Source organism: Heptranchias perlo, chromosome 7 (genome assembly GCF_035084215.1).
Source record: "Heptranchias perlo isolate sHepPer1 chromosome 7, sHepPer1.hap1, whole genome shotgun sequence".
In the NCBI taxonomy this organism is placed as follows: domain Eukaryota; kingdom Metazoa; phylum Chordata; class Chondrichthyes; order Hexanchiformes; family Hexanchidae; genus Heptranchias; species Heptranchias perlo.
The window spans coordinates 72,425,111-72,443,897 of record NC_090331.1 but is presented as its reverse complement, the minus strand read 5'-3'; the positions used below and the strand labels follow the sequence as shown (position 1 = coordinate 72,443,897).

The 18,787-nt window shown below is 42.0% G+C and overlaps 2 protein-coding genes across 2 annotated transcripts; both read left to right on the top strand.

Annotated features, from left to right (window-relative positions):
- Positions 1 to 603: 603 nt before the first annotated feature.
- LOC137323350 (gamma-crystallin S-1-like) lies at positions 604 to 5,903 on the top strand. The gene is made up of 3 exons (XM_067986834.1): positions 604 to 612; positions 4,227 to 4,473; positions 5,635 to 5,903. The coding sequence occupies exons 1-3, from the start codon at positions 604 to 606 to the stop codon at positions 5,901 to 5,903; spliced, it is 525 nt and encodes a 174-aa protein (XP_067842935.1).
- Positions 5,904 to 12,438: 6,535 nt separating this feature from the next.
- LOC137323349 (gamma-crystallin S-1-like) lies at positions 12,439 to 17,739 on the top strand. Its single transcript, XM_067986833.1, has 3 exons — positions 12,439 to 12,447; positions 16,063 to 16,305; positions 17,464 to 17,739. The coding sequence occupies exons 1-3, from the start codon at positions 12,439 to 12,441 to the stop codon at positions 17,737 to 17,739; spliced, it is 528 nt and encodes a 175-aa protein (XP_067842934.1).
- Positions 17,740 to 18,787: the final 1,048 nt, after the last annotated feature.

The following is an 18,787-nucleotide window of genomic DNA, read 5'->3' as shown; positions in this document are numbered from 1 at the left end:
CCACTTTGGGAGGAAAAATAAAAAAGCAAAATATTATTTGAATGGAGAAATACTACAAAATGCTGCGGTACAGAGGGATCTGGGTGTCCTCGTACATGAAACACAAAAAGTCAACAGGTGCAGCAGGTAATCCGGAAGGCAAACGGAATAGTGGCCTTTATTTCCAGGGGGATGGAGTATGAAAGCAGGGAAGTCATTCTACAACTGTACAGGGTGCTGGTGAGGCCACACCTGGAGTACTGCGTACAGTCCTGGTGCCCTTATTTCAGGAAGGATATACTTGCATTGGAGGCAGTTCAAAGAAGGTTCACGAGGTTGATTCCGGGTATGGAAGCGTTGTCTTATGAGGAAAGATTGAACAGGTTGGGTGTATACTCATTGGAGTTTAGAAGAATGAGAGGAGATCTTATTGAAACATACAAGATTCTGAGGGGACTCGATATTGTAGATGCTGAGAGGATGTTATCCCTTATGGGGGAATCTAAAACTTGGGTTTCATAATCTCAGAATAAGGGGTCACTCCAAAAAGCTGTGGAGGCTGAATCATTGAACACAATCAAGGTTGAGTTAGACAAATTTTTGATCAGCAAGGTAGTCAAGGATATGGGGAAAGTGCAGGAAGGTGGAGTTGAGGTAAAAATCAGATCAGCCATGATCTCATTAAATGGCGGAGCAGGCTCGAGGGGCCGAATGGCCTACTCCTTCTCCTATCTCTGATGTTCTTATGGTTCTTATGCTGCTGCTTTTATCCCGTTCTCAGTCTGCTGCTGCTCAGGTCTGCCGCTGCTCTGTGGAAAAGTTAGGAAAAGCAAGGCAAAGCAGCACCTCCTTCCCCCACTTCACCGAACTCCCACACTTCCCAAACTCTCAAGTTGTTCACTCCGTCCCCACTGCACTCAGTGCCGTTGCACTCACAGGCCCCTGTTATTTCCACTGTTTGTGACTCAGATGAGTCAGCCCTGCTCTGCGACTCTTTCAGGAACCAGTTTAATCCAGCGAACCATTTAACGAACGACAGCAGCTCTCCAGTTTGTCTCTGCTTCAGCCTGACAAACTTAAAAATTTAAAGTTTAAAATTGAACTGAAACAGTCGATCATACTTAACAGTTAATAGCAATTAACACTAGATTTTAAAAGATTTTAAACTAGATTTTATACAAGTCAAAACCAAGGAGGAATAATATTTCCAGGGTACTTCTAGGATGGGCTGCAAGAAGGATTTTTAACGAAATCCTGGCTATCTTGCAGTCAGGAAAATGACACTTCTAATGGAGAGTCGATTTGATTGAAGTGCACTCTGCTCCGACATCGCCTGGGAGACCAGCCCTGAAACCTGAGAGAGCAGGCAGTGAAAATAATGAGAAGGTTTGGATCACTGAGCTCTTCTCCACTGTGAAGGACAAGTTGTGGTCTCACAGTGGATTGATGGAGATAGCAGGAGATAACATGGCTTTGGGGAGTTGGATAGGCCCAGTTGTGATGCTCCAGCCATCATGCGTGTGGGGCAGCCTTGATGGACCTGCTGGCCTTTTCCTACCCTTCATTTTTGTATGTTCATATGTTTTCAGAAACCACTTATTGCCATTAATACATAGAACATGGTTTAACACACAGCAGAATATATACAATTGGTCACATCATGGGTCTGTAGTGCATTAACATTTTACTATATTAAAAATCTAGATAACGAATTTCACTTCATGTATTCTTTATTTTTACTTATCAGGTGCAGAAAGTCAATTCCACCCTCAGTATTTTGTTTATTCCACGATTTATTTTAAAAATGTAGTGATGTAACTGACAGAGCTGCTTCTCAACTACCCCGAGTACAAAGGTTGCTCGTTTGGTAAAATACAAATTTATGAATCACAGGAGGTTCTGTTATTGCACTCAGTCAGGTAAGGTGCACATTTGCACGATTTACCAAATCAATCACAACTCTGCAACTGGTTCCTTTTTGGAATGCAACCTCAATAATATTTTTATTAAAATACATAATTGATATTCTGTGTGGAAGTGACATTCCTCGGGTCAGTGACATTAACAATGATCAATGATTAATGTTTCTTATCTGTTTTTAATCATTGGTCTACTTTCCCCCCGTTATAAAAGCTTCAAGATTTATGGGTCAAATCCAGCAAAGGTTTGGGGCCAAAGTATCACAGCTACAATCCTCTGCACAACCTTGTTCCCAACCCAAGTTGCGCTGCTTTGAGGGAGCTCAAAATCGAACTGGATCACTCCTCAATTAACAGGAAAAGGCAGTGGGAAATTACAGTGTTCTCTGGGAAACTACAGCCATCTCTGGGAGAGTATAGTGATCTCTGGGAGTTCACAGCGATCTCTGGAAAAATACAGTGTTCTCTGGGAAAGTATTGTGTTCTCTGGGAAAGTCGAATGATCCCATCGAGATTAATACGGTCAATGCAGAAGCATAATGTTATCTCGGAAAGTACAGTGATCTATGGAAAAGCACAGTGATCTCTGGGAAAGTACAGTGATCTCACATCCTTTTTTCCAAGTTATCTCCAAGGAGACCTATCTGGTCTTTAACACTTTGCCGTCGGGACAAACAAAGCTGAAAGCTACTTTCAATCTCTGACGTTGTTTTCCACATCTTAACTTTCTATTGTTCTCTTACTTATTTGAATTTTCCTATTTGTTGTCCTGAACGTTAAAATAAAAAGGAGACAGGAAGTTTCTTTTCAAGAAACTGTGTAAACCAAATATACAAAGTATGATCTGTAATTTGTATTAAAAACACCACCCACAATATGTGGGAAAAGGTGAACTTGTCCACTTTGGCAGGAGGAATAGAAAAGCAGTATATTATTTAAATGGAGAGAGATTGCAGAACTCTGAGGTGCAGAGGGATCTGGGTGTCCAAGTACATGAATCTCAAAGTGAGTATGCAGGTGCAGCAAGTGATCAGGAAGGCAAATGGAATATTGTCATTTATTGCAAGGGGAATGGAATATAAAAGTAGAGATGTTTTGCTACAGTTGTACAGGGCATTGGTGAGACCACATCTAGAATACCTTGTGCAGTTTTGGTCTCCTTATTTAAGAAAGGACATAATTGCTTTAGTGGCGGTTCAGAGAAGGTTCACTCAACAGATTCCTGGGATGAGGGGGTTATCTTATGTTTATGAGGAAAGGTTGGACAAGTTGGGCCTGTATAGACTGGAGTTTAGAAGAATGAGAGGTGGTCATATTGAAACATGTAAGATCCTGAGGGGAGCAGAAGGGGCAGAAGCTGAGAGGATGTATCCCCTTGTGGGAGAGACTCGAACTCGGGGCCACCGTTTAAAGATAAGGGGTCTCCCATTTAAGACAGAGATGAGGAGAATTTTTATCTCGCAGAGGGTAATGAGTCTGTGGGACTCCCTTCCTCAGAGAGCGGTGGAGGCAGGGTCATTGAATATTTTTAAGGCTGAGTTGGATGGATTCCTGATGAAGAAGGGTGTCAAAGGTTATAGTAGGTAGATAGGAAATTAGTGTTGAGGTCGCAATCAGATCAGCCATGATCTTATCAAATGGCAGAGCAGGCTCGAGAGGCCGAATGGCCTAATCCTGCTCTTAATTCGTATGTTTGTATTAATATGGCTGCACATGAAGGTAATAATATCATCAGATTGGTGCTGGCTGTGATATCATTGTCTGAAGGTTTTTGGGAGGGGGCAGTGGCGCAATCTGGAAACGAAACTCACTCGCAATTATACATCAATCAGATGTGTACAAGGCAATAAACGAAGGAACATGCTCTGGATACGTTTGTCTTTATCTCGGCCAGTTTGGGAGCAGAACCAGGCAGTTACATCAAACTATTTGAAAGAGACCTGGGTCACTTTGGATCTGAGCTTGTTCCAGAACTGCTTTGTTCAGCAACAATTAAAATGACAGGAAGGCAAAGAGGAAAGAATAAATGACATATCAGGCATCTTTCAGGTGTTTTTCTACAATGAATGCAACATGTGCTTTGTTGCTTTTTGCTGATTTTCAATCCTGAATCATTAGAATAACAAAGATACAGCCCAGAGTGGCCTTTCTGCCCAGCAGATAAATACCAAGCTGTGTGAAGCAGTGAAACATTCAGTCAGTTACTAATCTAACTGTGAGCTCAAAATGGGAAAGGCAAGGAGAACTCAGATTTTATACTTTGTATTATAACTCTTCAATCTCCTAGTTTGAGAAAATATTAATTTGCAAATCTATATCTTTCCACAGATCATCTTTTATGAAGACAGGAACTTCCAGGGTCGGCACTACGAGTGCAGTACTGACTATGCTGACCTGTCCTCTTACTTCAGCCGCTGCAACTCCATCCGTGTTGAGAGTGACTGGTGGGTGCTGTATGAGAGACCCAATTACATGGGATACCAGTATGTTCTGAGCAGAGGAGAATATCCTGACTACCAGCGCTGGATGGGATTCAATGACAGCATCGGGTCATGTCGCACCTACCCATACGTAAGTTACCTTTGATGGTTTGTATATTTTACCCAGATTGAGGACAAGTTAATGACAACTTGCTGAGCAATTGAGTTTGTCAATGTCAACTGGGAAAACACTTCAGCTTTTTTCACACGTTGTAAAGCTTTGTGCGTGTTATATCTAAATGACCTGATATTTCTTATAATAATAAAGATACACAGCTTGGTTCTTAAGAGCATAATTATGCAAACTTAAAAGAGCTGAATTCCAGAGGTGATGATGGCCCTTGACATCAAGGCAGCATTTAACCGAGCGTGGCACCAAGGAGCCCGAGTAAAATTGAAGTCAATGGGAATCAGGGGAAAACTCTGCAGTGGCTGGAGTCATGCCTGGCACAAAAGAAGATGGTAGTGGTTGTTGGAGGCTTATCATCTCAGCCCCAGGTCATTGTTGCATGAGTTCCTCAGGGCAGTGTCGTGGGCCCAACCATCTTCAACTGCTTCATCAGTGACCTTCCCTCAATCATAAGGTCAGAATTGGTGATGTTCGCTGATGATTGCACAGTGTTCAGTTCCATTTGCAACCCCTCAGATAATGATGCAGTCCGAGCCCGCATGCAGCAAGGACTGGACAACATCCAGGTTGGGGCTGTTCAGTGGCAAGTAACATTCATAACAGCACTGTGAGAGAACCTTCACCACACGGATTGCAGCGTTTTGAGAAGGCGGCTCACCACTACCTTCTCAAGGGCAATTAGGGATTGTTAATAAATGCTGGCCTTGCCAACGATGCCTATATCTATGAACCAATATAAAAAAAACTGGGTAACATGTGATCTGTGCAACAGTCTAAAGTTTCAATAAAAAACGGGAATATAATTGGATGAATTAGTTCACAATAATTAACCAATTAGAATTGAATGCCTAATTGTTTGATTGGAAGTTTGGAATGTAAAAACACCACCTACAGGGAGACTCAGAACTTAGGCATCTTATCTTATCATTTACACAAGAGCTGCTTGGTGACTTCAGTTAGGAGAGAATCTGCTGCTTCAATAGATGTCACTGAACGGTCTCTTGCTTTTCAGAAACATCATCTGCAACCTTTCTTAAGCTCCCTTCTCACCAGGAGGCTGTCTTTCTAGACACTGAACATTTATAGTTTCTTCACTAATATGATCTTTTTATATTACAGTACAGAGGTGGAAACTACAGAATGAGGATTTACGAGAGGCCTGACTTTGGAGGACAGATGATGGAATTCATGGATGACTGTCCATCTGTCTACGATTGTTTCCGCTACCGTGACATTCACTCCTGCCATGTGATGGACGGTTACTGGACCTTCTATGAACATCCCAACTACAGAGGCCGACAGTACTTCATGAGACCCGGTGAATACAGGAGATTCAGTGACTGGGGTGGCTACAGCTCAACTATCGGATCTTTCAGGCGCATGAGGGACTTCTAGATTGTTCTTGAGAAACATGATTTTGTCTCTCTGAAATGGTCTTAAGATTAATAAAATCTCCTCTACTTAACAAACAAGTTTGTCATTTATATTTGGATAATGGTGGAAATCACAGAGAAATCTCATGGAAATCTCAGGCTGGTGTCTCATGCCGAGTATTGTACCTCTTTGATCTCAGCTAATGAATTGATTTCAATTCAGTAAATGCAGATTTAAGAATGAACGTTGTCCATGAGACTGACAATACAATGCACGGACTTCATGAAAGTGAGCATCAAAATGTAAGTCACTATGAATGAGGGCTGCTTGTCCCATGAATGATATCCAAGGTTCTCATTTCTATATCATCTCAGTTGACTAAAGGAAACCTGGAATAAGAATCAGGCACTTTTAAAGTAAAAATATCCACAGCATTTAGTCCAGCTTCACTCTCGTCCTCAACTCCAAGAGAATGTAACTGCTTTTTAAAGTACAAACATTGAAAATCACATCAGAAAACAATATTATAGTGAAATCCATTTCCAATGTTCACCACTTTCAGTGAAGAAGTGGATATATTGCTCAGGTGTACATGAAAAATCTCATTTGATTCAATGCTGTAACTGTACACACGCTCATGGTTCTCAATGTAAGTCGGTTAACATAGAAACATAGAAAAAGGAGCAGGAGTAGGCCATTCGGTCGTTCGAGCCTGCTCTGCCATTCAATATGATCATGGCTGATCCTCTACTTCAATACCATATTCCCGCTCTCTCTCCATACCCCTTGATGCCTTTTGCATCTAGAAATCTATCTCGCTCCTTCTTAAATATATTCAGTGACTTGGCCTGCACAGTCTTCTGTCGTAGAGAATTCCACAGGTTCACCACCCTCTGAGTGAAGAAATTTCTCCTCATCTCAGTCCTAAATGTCCTACCCCGTATCCTGAGACTGTGACCCCTCGTTCTGGATCCCACAGCCAGGGGAAACATCCTCCCTGCGTCCAGTCTGTCTCGCCCTATCAGAAATTTATACGTTTCAATGAGATCCGCTCTCACTCTAAACTCGAGTGAATACAGGCCGAGTCGACCCAATCTCTCCTCATATGACAGTTCTGCCATCCCAGGAATCAGTCTGGTGAACTTTTGCTGCACTCCCTCCATGGCAAGTAGATCCTTTCTTAAGTAAGGAGACCAAAACTGCACACTATACTCTAGGTGTGGTCTCATCAAGGCCCTGTATAACTGCAGTAAGACATCCTTGCTCCTGTATTTAAATCCTCTTGCAATGAAGGCCAACATACCATTTGCCTTCCTAACTGCTTGCTGCAACTGCATGTTTGCTTTCAGTGACTGGTGTACAAGGACACCCAGGTTCCTTTGTGCATCAACCATTTCCCAATCTATCACCATTGAAATAATACTCTGCCTTTCTGTTTTTCCTTCCGAAGTGGATAACTTCACATTTTTCCACATTATACTTTGCCCACTCGCTCAACTTGTTTAAATTGCCTTGAAGCCTCTTTGCATCCTCCTCACAACTGACAATCCCACCGAGTTTTGTGTCGTCAGCAAACTTTGAAATATTATATTTGCTTCCCTCATCCAAATCATTGATATATATTGTGAATATCTGGGGCCCGAGCACTGATCCCTGAGGTACCCCATTAGTCACTGCCTGCCACCCCGAAAAAGACCCATTTATTCCGACTCTCTTTCCTGTCTGTTAACCAATTTTCAATCCATGCCAGTATATTATAACCAATTCCCTGTGCTTTAATTTTGCCCACTAACCTCTTATGTGGGACTTTATCAAAGGCCTTCTGAAAATCCAAATAAACCACATCCACTGGTTCTCCCTTATCTATTGTACCAGTTTCATCCTCAAAAAACTCTTGTAGGTTTGTCAAAAATGCTTTCCCTTTAATAAATCCATGTTGACTTTGTCTAATTCCGTTTATTTTTTCTAAGGGTCCTGTTAACACATCCTTCATCAAAGACTCTAGCAATTTCCCTGCTATTGATGTTAGGCTAACCGATCTGTCGTTCCCTGATTTCTCTCTCCCTTCTTTTTGAAATAGTGGGTTTCCATTTGCCATCCTCCAACGTGCAGGAACTGTTCCATAATCTATAGAATTTAGGACGATGACAACTAATGCATCCACTATTTCCATGGCTACCTCTTTTAGTGCTCTGGAATGCAGTTTATTCGGCCCTGGGGATTTATCGACTTTCAGTCCCATTAATTTCCCCAGCACTATGTTTTTACGAATACTAATTTCCTTTAATTCCTCCTTCTCACTCGTCCTTTGGTCCTCGAGCATTTCTGGGAAGTTTTCTGTGTCGTCTTCTGTGAAGACAGAACCAAAGTATTTGTTTAATTGCTCTGCCATTTCCCTGTTCCCCATTATAAATTCTCCCGTTTCTGACCGTAAGGGACCTACCTTTGCCTTCACTAATCTTTCTCTTTTTACATACTTGTAGAAGCTTGTACAGTCTACTTTCATGTTCATTGCAAGTTCACTCTCGTACTCTATTTTTCCCCTCTTAATCAATCCCTTGTCCCTTATTTGCTGAATTCTAAACTGCTCCCAATCCTCAGGCTTGCTGCTTTTTCTGGCAACTTTATATGACTCCTCATTGGATCTAGCACTATCTTTAATTTCTATTGTTAGCCATGGTTGGGCCGCTTTTCCTTTTGTGTTTTTGCACCAGAAAGGAATGTATAATTGTTGCAATTCATGCATTCGTTCCTTAAATGTGAGCCATTGCCTATCCACCATCATGCCTTTTAATGAAGCTTCCCAATCTATCAGAGCCAACTCACTCCTCATACCTTCATAGTTTCCTTTCTTTAGATTTAGGACCCCAGTTTCAGATTGGACTACTTCACTTTCCATCTTAATGAAGACTTCTATCATGTTAAGGTCAATCTTCCCCTAAGTACCCGCACAACAAGATTATTTATTAATCCCTTCTCATTGCACAATACCCAATCTAGGATAGCCTGTTCCCTGGTTGGCTCCTCAATGTACTGGTCTAAAAAATCATCTCGTACACACTCCAGGAATTCATTTGGTTTGGCCAGTCTGTATGTAGATTAAAGTCACCCATGATTACTCGAGTACCCTCGTTACATGCGCCTCTAATTTCCTGTTTGATGCCCTACATTACTATTACTGTTTGGAGGCCTATAGACTACTCCCACCAGTGTTTTCTGCCCCTTGTTGCTTCATAACTCCACCCAGACTGATTCTACATCTTGATTTTCTGAGCCATTATCCTTTCTCACTGTTGCTCTGATCTCATCCTTTACTAACAATGCCATCCCACCTCCTTTTCCTTTTTGCCTGTCCTTCCTAAATATCGAATACCCTTGGATATTAAGCTTCCAGCCTTGGACACCCTGCAGCCAAGTCTCTGTAATTGCAATTATATCATATCCGTTTACATCTATTTGTGCTGTTAATTCATCAACTTTATTACGAATGCTTCGTGCATTCAGATACAGTGCCTTTGGATTTGTCTTTTTAACATTTTTAGACATCTTTACATTTTTATGTACTCTAGCCCCATTAGTCTTATTACCATTTTTCTTACCCGGACTCTATTTGTTAGTGCACTCTTTTGTTTGTACGGTCTGTCCCTTCCTGACACAATCTGGTTATCCTTACCCCAATCACTTTCCTGCACTGCTTCCTTGTCTTTTCTCTTTGACATTCTAGATTTCTCTCCAGCGGGACCCTTCCTCCGCCCCTTATTTAGTTTAAAGCCCTATCTACCTCCCCAGTTATTTGATTTGATAGAACTCTGGTCCCAGCATGGTTCAGGTGTAGTCTGACCCAATGGAACAGCTCTCTCTTTCCCCAGTACTGGTGCCAGTGCCCCATGAATCGAAACCCACTTCTCCCACACCAATCTTTGAGCCACGCATTCATCCCTCTGATCTTATTGACCTTATGCCAATTTGCTCGTGGCTCAGGTAACAATCCAGAGATTATTACCTTTGTAGTTCTGCTTTTTAATTTAGTCCCTAGCTGCTCAAACTCTCTCAGTAGAACCTTTTTCTTAGTCCAACCAATGTCATTGGCACCAATATGGACCACGACAACAAGGTCCTCCCCCTTCCACTCCAAGTTCTTCTCCAGCCCGTAGGAGATAACCTTAACCCTGGCACCGGGTTGGCAACATAGACTTCGGGACTCATGCTCCTGGCTGCAGAGAACAGTGTCTATCCCCCTAACTATACTGTCTCCTACTGCAACCACCTTCCTTTTTACTCCCCCCACTTGAACGGCTTTGTGCACCTCGATGCCGTGGTCAGTTTGCTCGTCCTCCACGCAGTCCCACGCTTGTCCACAAGGGTTGCAAGAACCTCAAATCCATTGGACAAGCGCAGGGACTGAGGATCCTGCAATACGACCTCCTGGACCCCCGAACCTGCCTCACTCACAGTCACACCCTCCTGTCCCTGACCACGTGTCAGTTCTAAAGTATCTAATCTAAGGGGTGTGACTGCCTCCTGGAGCAAAAGGTCCAGGTCGCTTTCTCCCTCCCTGATGTCTCACAACATCCGCAGCTCGAACTCCAGCTCCTCAACTCGAGGCCAAAATTCCTCGATCCGCAGACACTTACTGCAGATGTAGTCACCCTGGACAAAAAGGTCCATAAGCTCCCACATATTGCAGCAGCATCACATCTCTTGTTCTCCCATTATTTTATTTATTTCATTAATTTAGAGTTCAACAAATTATTTTCCTTGTTTAATTTATTAGATTAATTCAATTAAGTTTAGTTTTTAAAATTTAGTTATATGCTATATGTTAACTCAAAACTTAGCCCACAGTCACTACCAATCACTTACCTGCCTCACCTGTGACGTCACACTGCAGTTTTCTCTGATTGCAGGTCTGCTGAAAAAAATAAGCTTCGACAAGTATATAAAAAGGAAGAGGGTAGCTCAAGTAAATATTGGTCCATTAGAGGATGAGACTGGGGAAATAATAATGGAAAACAAGGAAATGGCATAGGAATTGAACAGATAGTTTGTATCTGTCTTCAGAGTAGAAGACACTAATAACATCACAATAATTGTAGAAAATCAAGGGGCAAAGTGGGGGGAGGATCTAAAAACAATCACTATCACGAGAGAAAAAGTACTAGGGAAACTAATGAGTCTAAAGGCTGACAAGTCCCCTGGACCTTATGGCTTGCATCCAAGGGTCTTAAAGGAAGTGGCTACAGAGATAGTGGATGCATTGGTTGTCATCTTCCAGAATTCACTAGATTCTGGAAAGGTCCCAGCGGATTGGAAAACCGCAAATGTAACACCCCTATTCAAGAAGGGAGTGAGACAGAAAGCAGGTAACTACAGACCACTTAGCCTAACATCTGTCATTGGGAACATGCGAGAATCCATGATTAAGGAAGTAGTAGCAGGACATTTGGAGACTCATAATACAATCAAGGAGAGTCAACATGGTTTTATGAAGGGGAAATCATGTCTGACAAATTTATTGGAGTTCTTTGAGGATGTAACGGGCAGGGTGGATAAAGGGGAACCAATGGATGCAGTATATTTGGATTTCCTAAAGGCATTCGATAAGGTGCCACATCAAAGATTACTGCACAAGATAGGAGCTCATGGTGTTGGGGGAAATTTACTGGCATGGATGGAAGACTGGCTAGCTAACAGAAAACAAAGAGTCGGAATAAAAGGGTCATTTTCAAAATGGTTATCTGGAACTATTGAGGTGCCGCAGGGATCAGTGCTGAGGCCTCAACTATTTACAATATATATCAATGACTTGGATGAAGGAACAGAGTGTCATGTGACCAAATTTGCTGATGATACAAAGATAGGTGGAAAAGCAAGTTGCGATGAGGACACAAAGTGTCTGCAAAGGGATACTGACAGGTTACGCGAATGGGCAGAAATTTGGCAGATGGAATATAATGTGGGAAAATGTGAAGTCATCCACTTTGGGAGGAAAAATAAAAAAGCAAAATATTATTTGAATGGAGAAATACTACAAAATGCTGCGGTACAGAGGGATCTGGGTGTCCTCGTACATGAAACACAAAAAGTCAACATACAGGTGCAGCAGGTAATCCGGAAGGCAAACGGAATAGTTGCCTTTATTTCCAGGGGGATGGAGTATAAAAGCAGGGAAGTCATTCTACAACTGTACAGGGTGCTGGTGAGGCCACACCTGGAGTACTGGAAGGATATCCTTGCATTGGAGGCAGTTCAAAGAAGGTTCACGAGGTTGATTCCGGGTATGGAAGGGTTGTCTTATGAGGAAAGATTGAACAGGTTGGGTGTATACTCATTGGAGTTTGGAAGAATGAGAGGAGATCTTATTGAAACATACAAGATTCTGAGGGGACTCGATAGTGTAGATGCTGAGAGGATGTTATCCCTTATGGGGGAATCTAAAACTTGGGTTTCATAATCTCAGAATAAGGGGTCACTCCAAAAAGCTGTGGAGGCTGAATCATTGAACACAATCAAGGTTGAGTTAGACAAATTTTTGATCGGCAAGGTAGTCAAGGATATGGGGAAAGTGCAGGAAGGTGGAGTTGAGGTAAAAATCAGATCAGCCATGATCTCATTAAATGGCGGAGCAGGCTCGAGGGGCCGAATGGCCTACTCCTTCTCCTATCTCTGATGTTCATATGGTTCTTATGCTGCTGCTTCTATCCCGTTCTCAGTCTGCTGCTGCTCAGGTCTTCCGCTGCTCTGTGGAAAAGTTAGGAAAAGCAAGGCAAAGCAGCACCTCCTTCCCCCACTTCACCGAACTCCCACACTTCCCAAACTCTCAAGTTGTTCACTCCGTCCCCACTGCACTCAGTGCCGTTGCACTCACGGGCCCCTGTTATTTCCACTGTTTGTGACTCAGATGAGTCAGCCCTGCTCTGCGACTCTTTCAGGAACCAGTTTAATCCAGCGAACCATTTAACGAACGACAGCAGCTCTCCAGTTTGTCTCTGCTTCAGCCTGACAAACTTAAAAATTTAAAGTTTAAAATTGAACTGAAACAGTCGATCATACTTAACAGTTAATAGCAATTAACACTAGATTTTAAAAGATTTTAAACTAGATTTTATACAAGTCAAAACCAAGGAGGAATAATATTTCCAGGGTACTTCTAGGATGGGCTGCAAGAAGGATTTTTAACGAAATCCTGGCTATCTTGCAGTCAGGAAAATGACACTTCTAATGGAGAGTCGATTTGATTGAAGTGCACTCTGCTCCGACATCGCCTGGGAGACCAGCCCTGAAACCTGAGAGAGCAGGCAGTGAAAATAATGAGAAGGTTTGGATCACTGAGCTCTTCTCCACTGTGAAGGACAAGTTGTGGTCTCACAGTGGATTGATGGAGATAGCAGGAGATAACATGGCTTTGGGGAGGTAGGATAGGTCCAGTTGTGATGCTCCAGCCATCATGCATGTGGGGCAGCCTTGATGGACCTGCTGGCCTTTTCCTACCCTTCATTTTTGTATGTTCGTATGTTTTCAGAAACCACTTATTGCCATTAATACATAGAACATGGTTTAACACACAGCAGAGTATATACAATTGGTCACATCATGAGTCTGTCGTGCATTAACATTTTACGATATTAAAAATCTAGATAACGAATTTCACTTCATGTATTCTTTATTTTTACTTATCAGGTGCAGAAAGTCAATTCCACCCTCAGTATTTTGTTTATTCCACGATTTATTTTAAAAATGTAGTGATGTAACTGACAGAGCTGCTTCTCAACTACCCCGAGTACAAAGGTTGCTCGTTTGGTAAAATACAAATTTATGAATCACAGGAGGTTCTGTTATTGCACTCAGTCAGGTAAGGTGCACATTTGCACGATTTACCAAATCAATCACAACTCTGCAACTGGTTCCTTTTTGGAATGCAACCTCAATAATATTTTTATTAAAATACATAATTGATATTCTGTGTGGAAGTGACATTCCTCGGGTCAGTGACATTAACAATGATCAATGATTAATGTTTCTTATCTGTTTTTAATCATTGGTCTACTTTCCCCCCGTTATAAAAGCTTCAAGATTTATGGGTCAAATCCAGCAAAGGTTTGGGGCCAAAGTATCACAGCTACAATCCTCTGCACAACCTTGTTCCCAACCCAAGTTGTGCTGCTTTGAGGGAGCTCAAAATCGAACTGGATCACTCCTCAATTAACAGGAAAAGGCAGTGGGAAATTACAGTGTTCTCTGGGAAACTACAGCCATCTCTGGGAGAGTATAGTGATCTCTGGGAGTTCACAGCGATCTCTGGAAAAATACAGTGTTCTCTGGGAAAGTATTGTGTTCTCTGGGAAAGTCGAATGATCCCATCGAGATTAAAACGGTCAATGCAGAAGCATAGTGTTATCTCGGAAAGTACAGTGATCTATGGAAAAGCACAGTGATCTCTGGGAAAGTACAGTGATCTCACATCCTTTTTTCCAAGTTATCTCCAAGGAGACCTATCTGGTCTTTAACACTTTGCCGTCGGGACAAACAAAGCTGAAAGCTACTTTCAATCTCTGACGTTGTTTTCCACATCATAACTTTCTATTGTTCTCTTACTTATTTGAATTTTCCTATTTGTTGTCCTGAACGTTAAAATAAAAAGGAGACAGGAAGTTTCTTTTCAAGAAACTGTGTAAACCAAATATACAAAGTATGATCTGTAATTTGTATTAAAAACACCACCCACAATATGTGGGAAAAGGTGAACTTGTCCACTTTGGCAGGAGGAATAGAAAAGCAGTATATTATTTAAATGGAGAGAGATTGCAGAACTCTGAGGTGCAGAGGGATCTGGGTGTCCAAGTACATGAATCTCAAAGTGAGTATGCAGGTGCAGCAAGTGATCAGGAAGGCAAATGGAATATTGTCATTTATTGCAAGGGGAATGGAATATAAAAGTAGAGATGTTTTGCTACAGTTGTACAGGGCATTGGTGAGACCACATCTAGAATACCTTGTGCAGTTTTGGTCTCCTTATTTAAGAAAGGACATAATTGCTTTAGTGGCGGTTCAGAGAAGGTTCACTCAACAGATTCCTGGGATGAGGGGGTTATCTTATGTTTATGAGGAAAGGTTGGACAAGTTGGGCCTGTATAGACTGGAGTTTAGAAGAATGAGAGGTGGTCATATTGAAACATGTAAGATCCTGAGGGGAGCAGAAGGGGCAGAAGCTGAGAGGATGTATCCCCTTGTGGGAGAGACTCGAACTCGGGGCCACCGTTTAAAGATAAGGGGTCTCCCATTTAAGACAGAGATGAGGAGAATTTTTATCTCGCAGAGGGTAATGAGTCTGTGGGACTCCCTTCCTCAGAGAGCGGTGGAGGCAGGGTCATTGAATATTTTTAAGGCTGAGTTGGATGGATTCCTGATGAAGAAGGGTGTCAAAGGTTATAGTAGGTAGATAGGAAATTAGTGTTGAGGTCGCAATCAGATCAGCCATGATCTTATCAAATGGCAGAGCAGGCTCGAGAGGCCGAATGGCCTAATCCTGCTCTTAATTCGTATGTTTGTATTAATATGGCTGCACATGAAGGTAATAATATCATCAGATTGGTGCTGGCTGTGATATCATTGTCTGAAGGTTTTTGGGAGGGGGCAGTGGCGCAATCTGGAAACTAAACTCACTCGCAATTATACATCAATCAGATGTGTACAAGGCAATAAACGAAGGAACATGCTCTGGATACGTTTGTCTTTATCTCGGCCAGTTTGGGAGCAGAACCAGGCAGTTACATCAAACTATTTGAAAGAGACCTGGGTCACTTTGGATCTGAGCTTGTTCCAGAACTGCTTTGTTCAGCAACAATTAAAATGACAGGAAGGCAAAGAGGAAAGAATAAATGACATATCAGGCATCTTTCAGGTGTTTTTCTACAATGAATGCAACATGTGCTTTGTTGCTTTTTGCTGATTTTCAATCCTGAATCATTAGAATAACAAAGATACAGCCCAGAGTGGCCTTTCTGCCCAGCAGATAAATACCAAGCTGTGTGAAGCAGTGAAACATTCAGTCAGTTACTAATCTAACTGTGAGCTCAAAATGGGAAAGGCAAGGAGAACTCAGATTTTATACTTTGTATTATAACTCTTCAATCTCCTAGTTTGAGAAAATATTAATTTGCAAATCTACATCTTTCCACAGATCATCTTTTATGAAGACAGGAACTTCCAGGGTCGGCACTACGAGTGCAGTACTGACTATGCTGACCTGTCCTCTTACTTCAGCCGCTGCAACTCCATCCGTGTTGAGAGTGACTGGTGGGTGCTGTATGAGAGACCCAATTACATGGGATACCAGTATGTTCTGAGCAGGGGAGAATATCCTGACTACCAGCGCTGGATGGGATTCAATGACAGCATCGGGTCATGTCGCACCTACCCATATGTAAGTTACCTTTGATGGTTTGTATATTTTACCCAGATTGAGGACAAGTTAATGACAACTTGCTGAGCAATTGAGTTTGTCAATGTCAACTGGGAAAACACTTCAGCTTTTTTCACATGTAGTAAAGCTTTGTGCGTGTTATATCTAAATGACCTGATATTTCTTATAATAATAAAGATACACAGCTTGGTTCTTAAGAGCATAATTATGCAAACTTAAAAGAGCTGAATTCCAGAGGTGATGATAGCCCTTGACATCAAGGCAGCATTTAACCGAGCGTGGCACCAAGGAGCCCGAGTAAAATAGAAGTCAATGGGAATCAGGGGAAAATTCTGCAGTGGCTGGAGTCATGCCTGGCACAAAAGAAGATAGTAGTGGTTGTTGGAGGCTTATCATCTCAGCCCCAGGTCATTGTTGCATGAGTTCCTCAGGGCAGTGTCGTGCGCCCAACCATCTTCAACTGCTTCATCAGTGACCTTCCCTCAACCATAAGGTCAGAAATGGTGATGTTCGCTGATGATTGCACAGTGTTCAGTTCCATTTGCAACCCCTCAGATAATGATGCAGTCCGAGCCCGCATGCAGCAAGGACTGGACAACATCCAGGTTGGGGCTATTCAGTGGCAAGTAACATTCATAACAGCACTGTGAGAGAACCTTCACCACACGGATTGCAGCGTTTTGAGAAGGCGGCTCACCACTACCTTCTCAAGGGCAATTAGGGATTGTTAATAAATGCTGGCCTTGCCAACGATGCCTATATCTATGAACCAATATAAAAAAAACTGGGTAACATGTGATCTGTGCAACAGTCTAAAGTTTCAATAAAAAACGGGAATATAATTGGATGAATTAGTTCACAATAATTAACCAATTAGAATTGAATGCCTAATTGTTTGATTGGAAGTTTGGAATGTAAAAACACCACCTGCAGTGAGACTCAGAACTTAGGCATCTTATCTTATCATTTACACAAGAGCTGCTTGGTGACTTCAGTTAGGAGAGAATCTGCTGCTTCAATAGATGTCACTGAACGGTCTCTTGCTTTTCAGAAACATCATCTGCAACCTTTCTTAAGCTCCCTTCTCACCAGGAGGCTGTCTTTCTAGACACTGAACATTTATAGTTTCTTCACTAATATGATCTTTTTATATTACAGTACAGAGGTGGAAACTACAGAATGAGGATTTACGAGAGGCCTGACTTTGGAGGACAGATGATGGAATTCATGGATGACTGTCCATCTGTCTACGATTGTTTCCGCTACCGTGACATTCACTCCTGCCATGTGATGGACGGTTACTGGACCTTCTATGAACATCCCAACTATAGAGGCCGACAGTACTTCATGAGACCCGGTGAATACAGGAGATTCAGTGACTGGGGTGGCTACAGATCAACTATCGGATCATTCAGGCGCATGAGGGACTTCTAGATTGTTCTTGAGAAACATGATTTTGTCTCTCTGAAATGGTCTTAACATTAATAAAATCTCCTCTACTTAACAAACTAGTTTGTCATTTATATTTGGATAATGGTGGAAATCATAGAGAAATCTCATGGAAATCTCAGGCTGGTGTCTCATGCCGAGTATTGTACCTCTTTGATCTCAGCTAATGAATTGATTTCAATTCAGTAAATGCAGATTTAAGAATGAACGTTGTCCATGAGACTGACAATACAATGCACGGACTTCATGAAAGTGAGCATCAAAATGTAAGTCACTATGAATGAGGGCTGCTTGTCCCATGAATGATATCCAAGGTTCTCATTTCTATATCATCTCAGTTGACTAAAGGAAACCTGGAATAAGAATCAGGCACTTTTAAAGTAAAAATATCCACAGCATTTAGTCCAGCTTCACTCTCGTCCTCAACTCCAAGAGAATGTAACTGCTTTTTAAAGTAAAAACATTGAAAATCACATCAGAAAACAAAATTATAGTGAAATCCATTTCCAATGTTCACCACTTTCAGTGAAGAAGTGGATATATTGCTCAGGTGTATATGAAAAATCTCATTTGATTCAATGCTGTAACTGTACACACGCTCATGGTTCTTAATATAAGTCGGTTAACAGAGAAACATAGAAAAAGGGGCAGGAGTAGGCCGTTCGGTCGTTCGAGCCTGCTCTGCCATTCAATATGATCATGGCTGATCCTCTACTTCAATACCATATTCCCGCTCTCTCTCCATACCCCTTGATGCCTTTTGCATCTAGAAATCTATCTCGCTCCTTCTTAAATATATTCAGTGACTTGGCCTGCACAGTCTTCTGTCGTAGAGAATTCCACAGGTTCACCACCCTCTGAGTGAAGAAATTTCTCCTCATCTCAGTCCTAAATGTCCTACCCCGTATCCTGAGACTGTGACCCCTCGTTCTGGATCCCACAGCCAGGGGAAACATCCTCCCTGCATCCAGTCTGTCTCGCCCTATCAGAATTTTATACGTATCAATGAGATCCGCTCTCACTCTAAACTCGA

Bases quoted from the DNA above. Each gene is read 5' to 3' on its own strand.
- LOC137323350 (XM_067986834.1), top strand. The intron at 4,474-5,634 runs GTTACCTTTGAT...TACAGTACAGAG, and splicing joins TCGCACCTACCCATACGTAA to GTGGAAACTACAGAATGAGG.
- LOC137323349 (XM_067986833.1), top strand. The intron at 16,306-17,463 runs GTAAGTTACCTT...TTTATATTACAG, and splicing joins CATGTCGCACCTACCCATAT to TACAGAGGTGGAAACTACAG.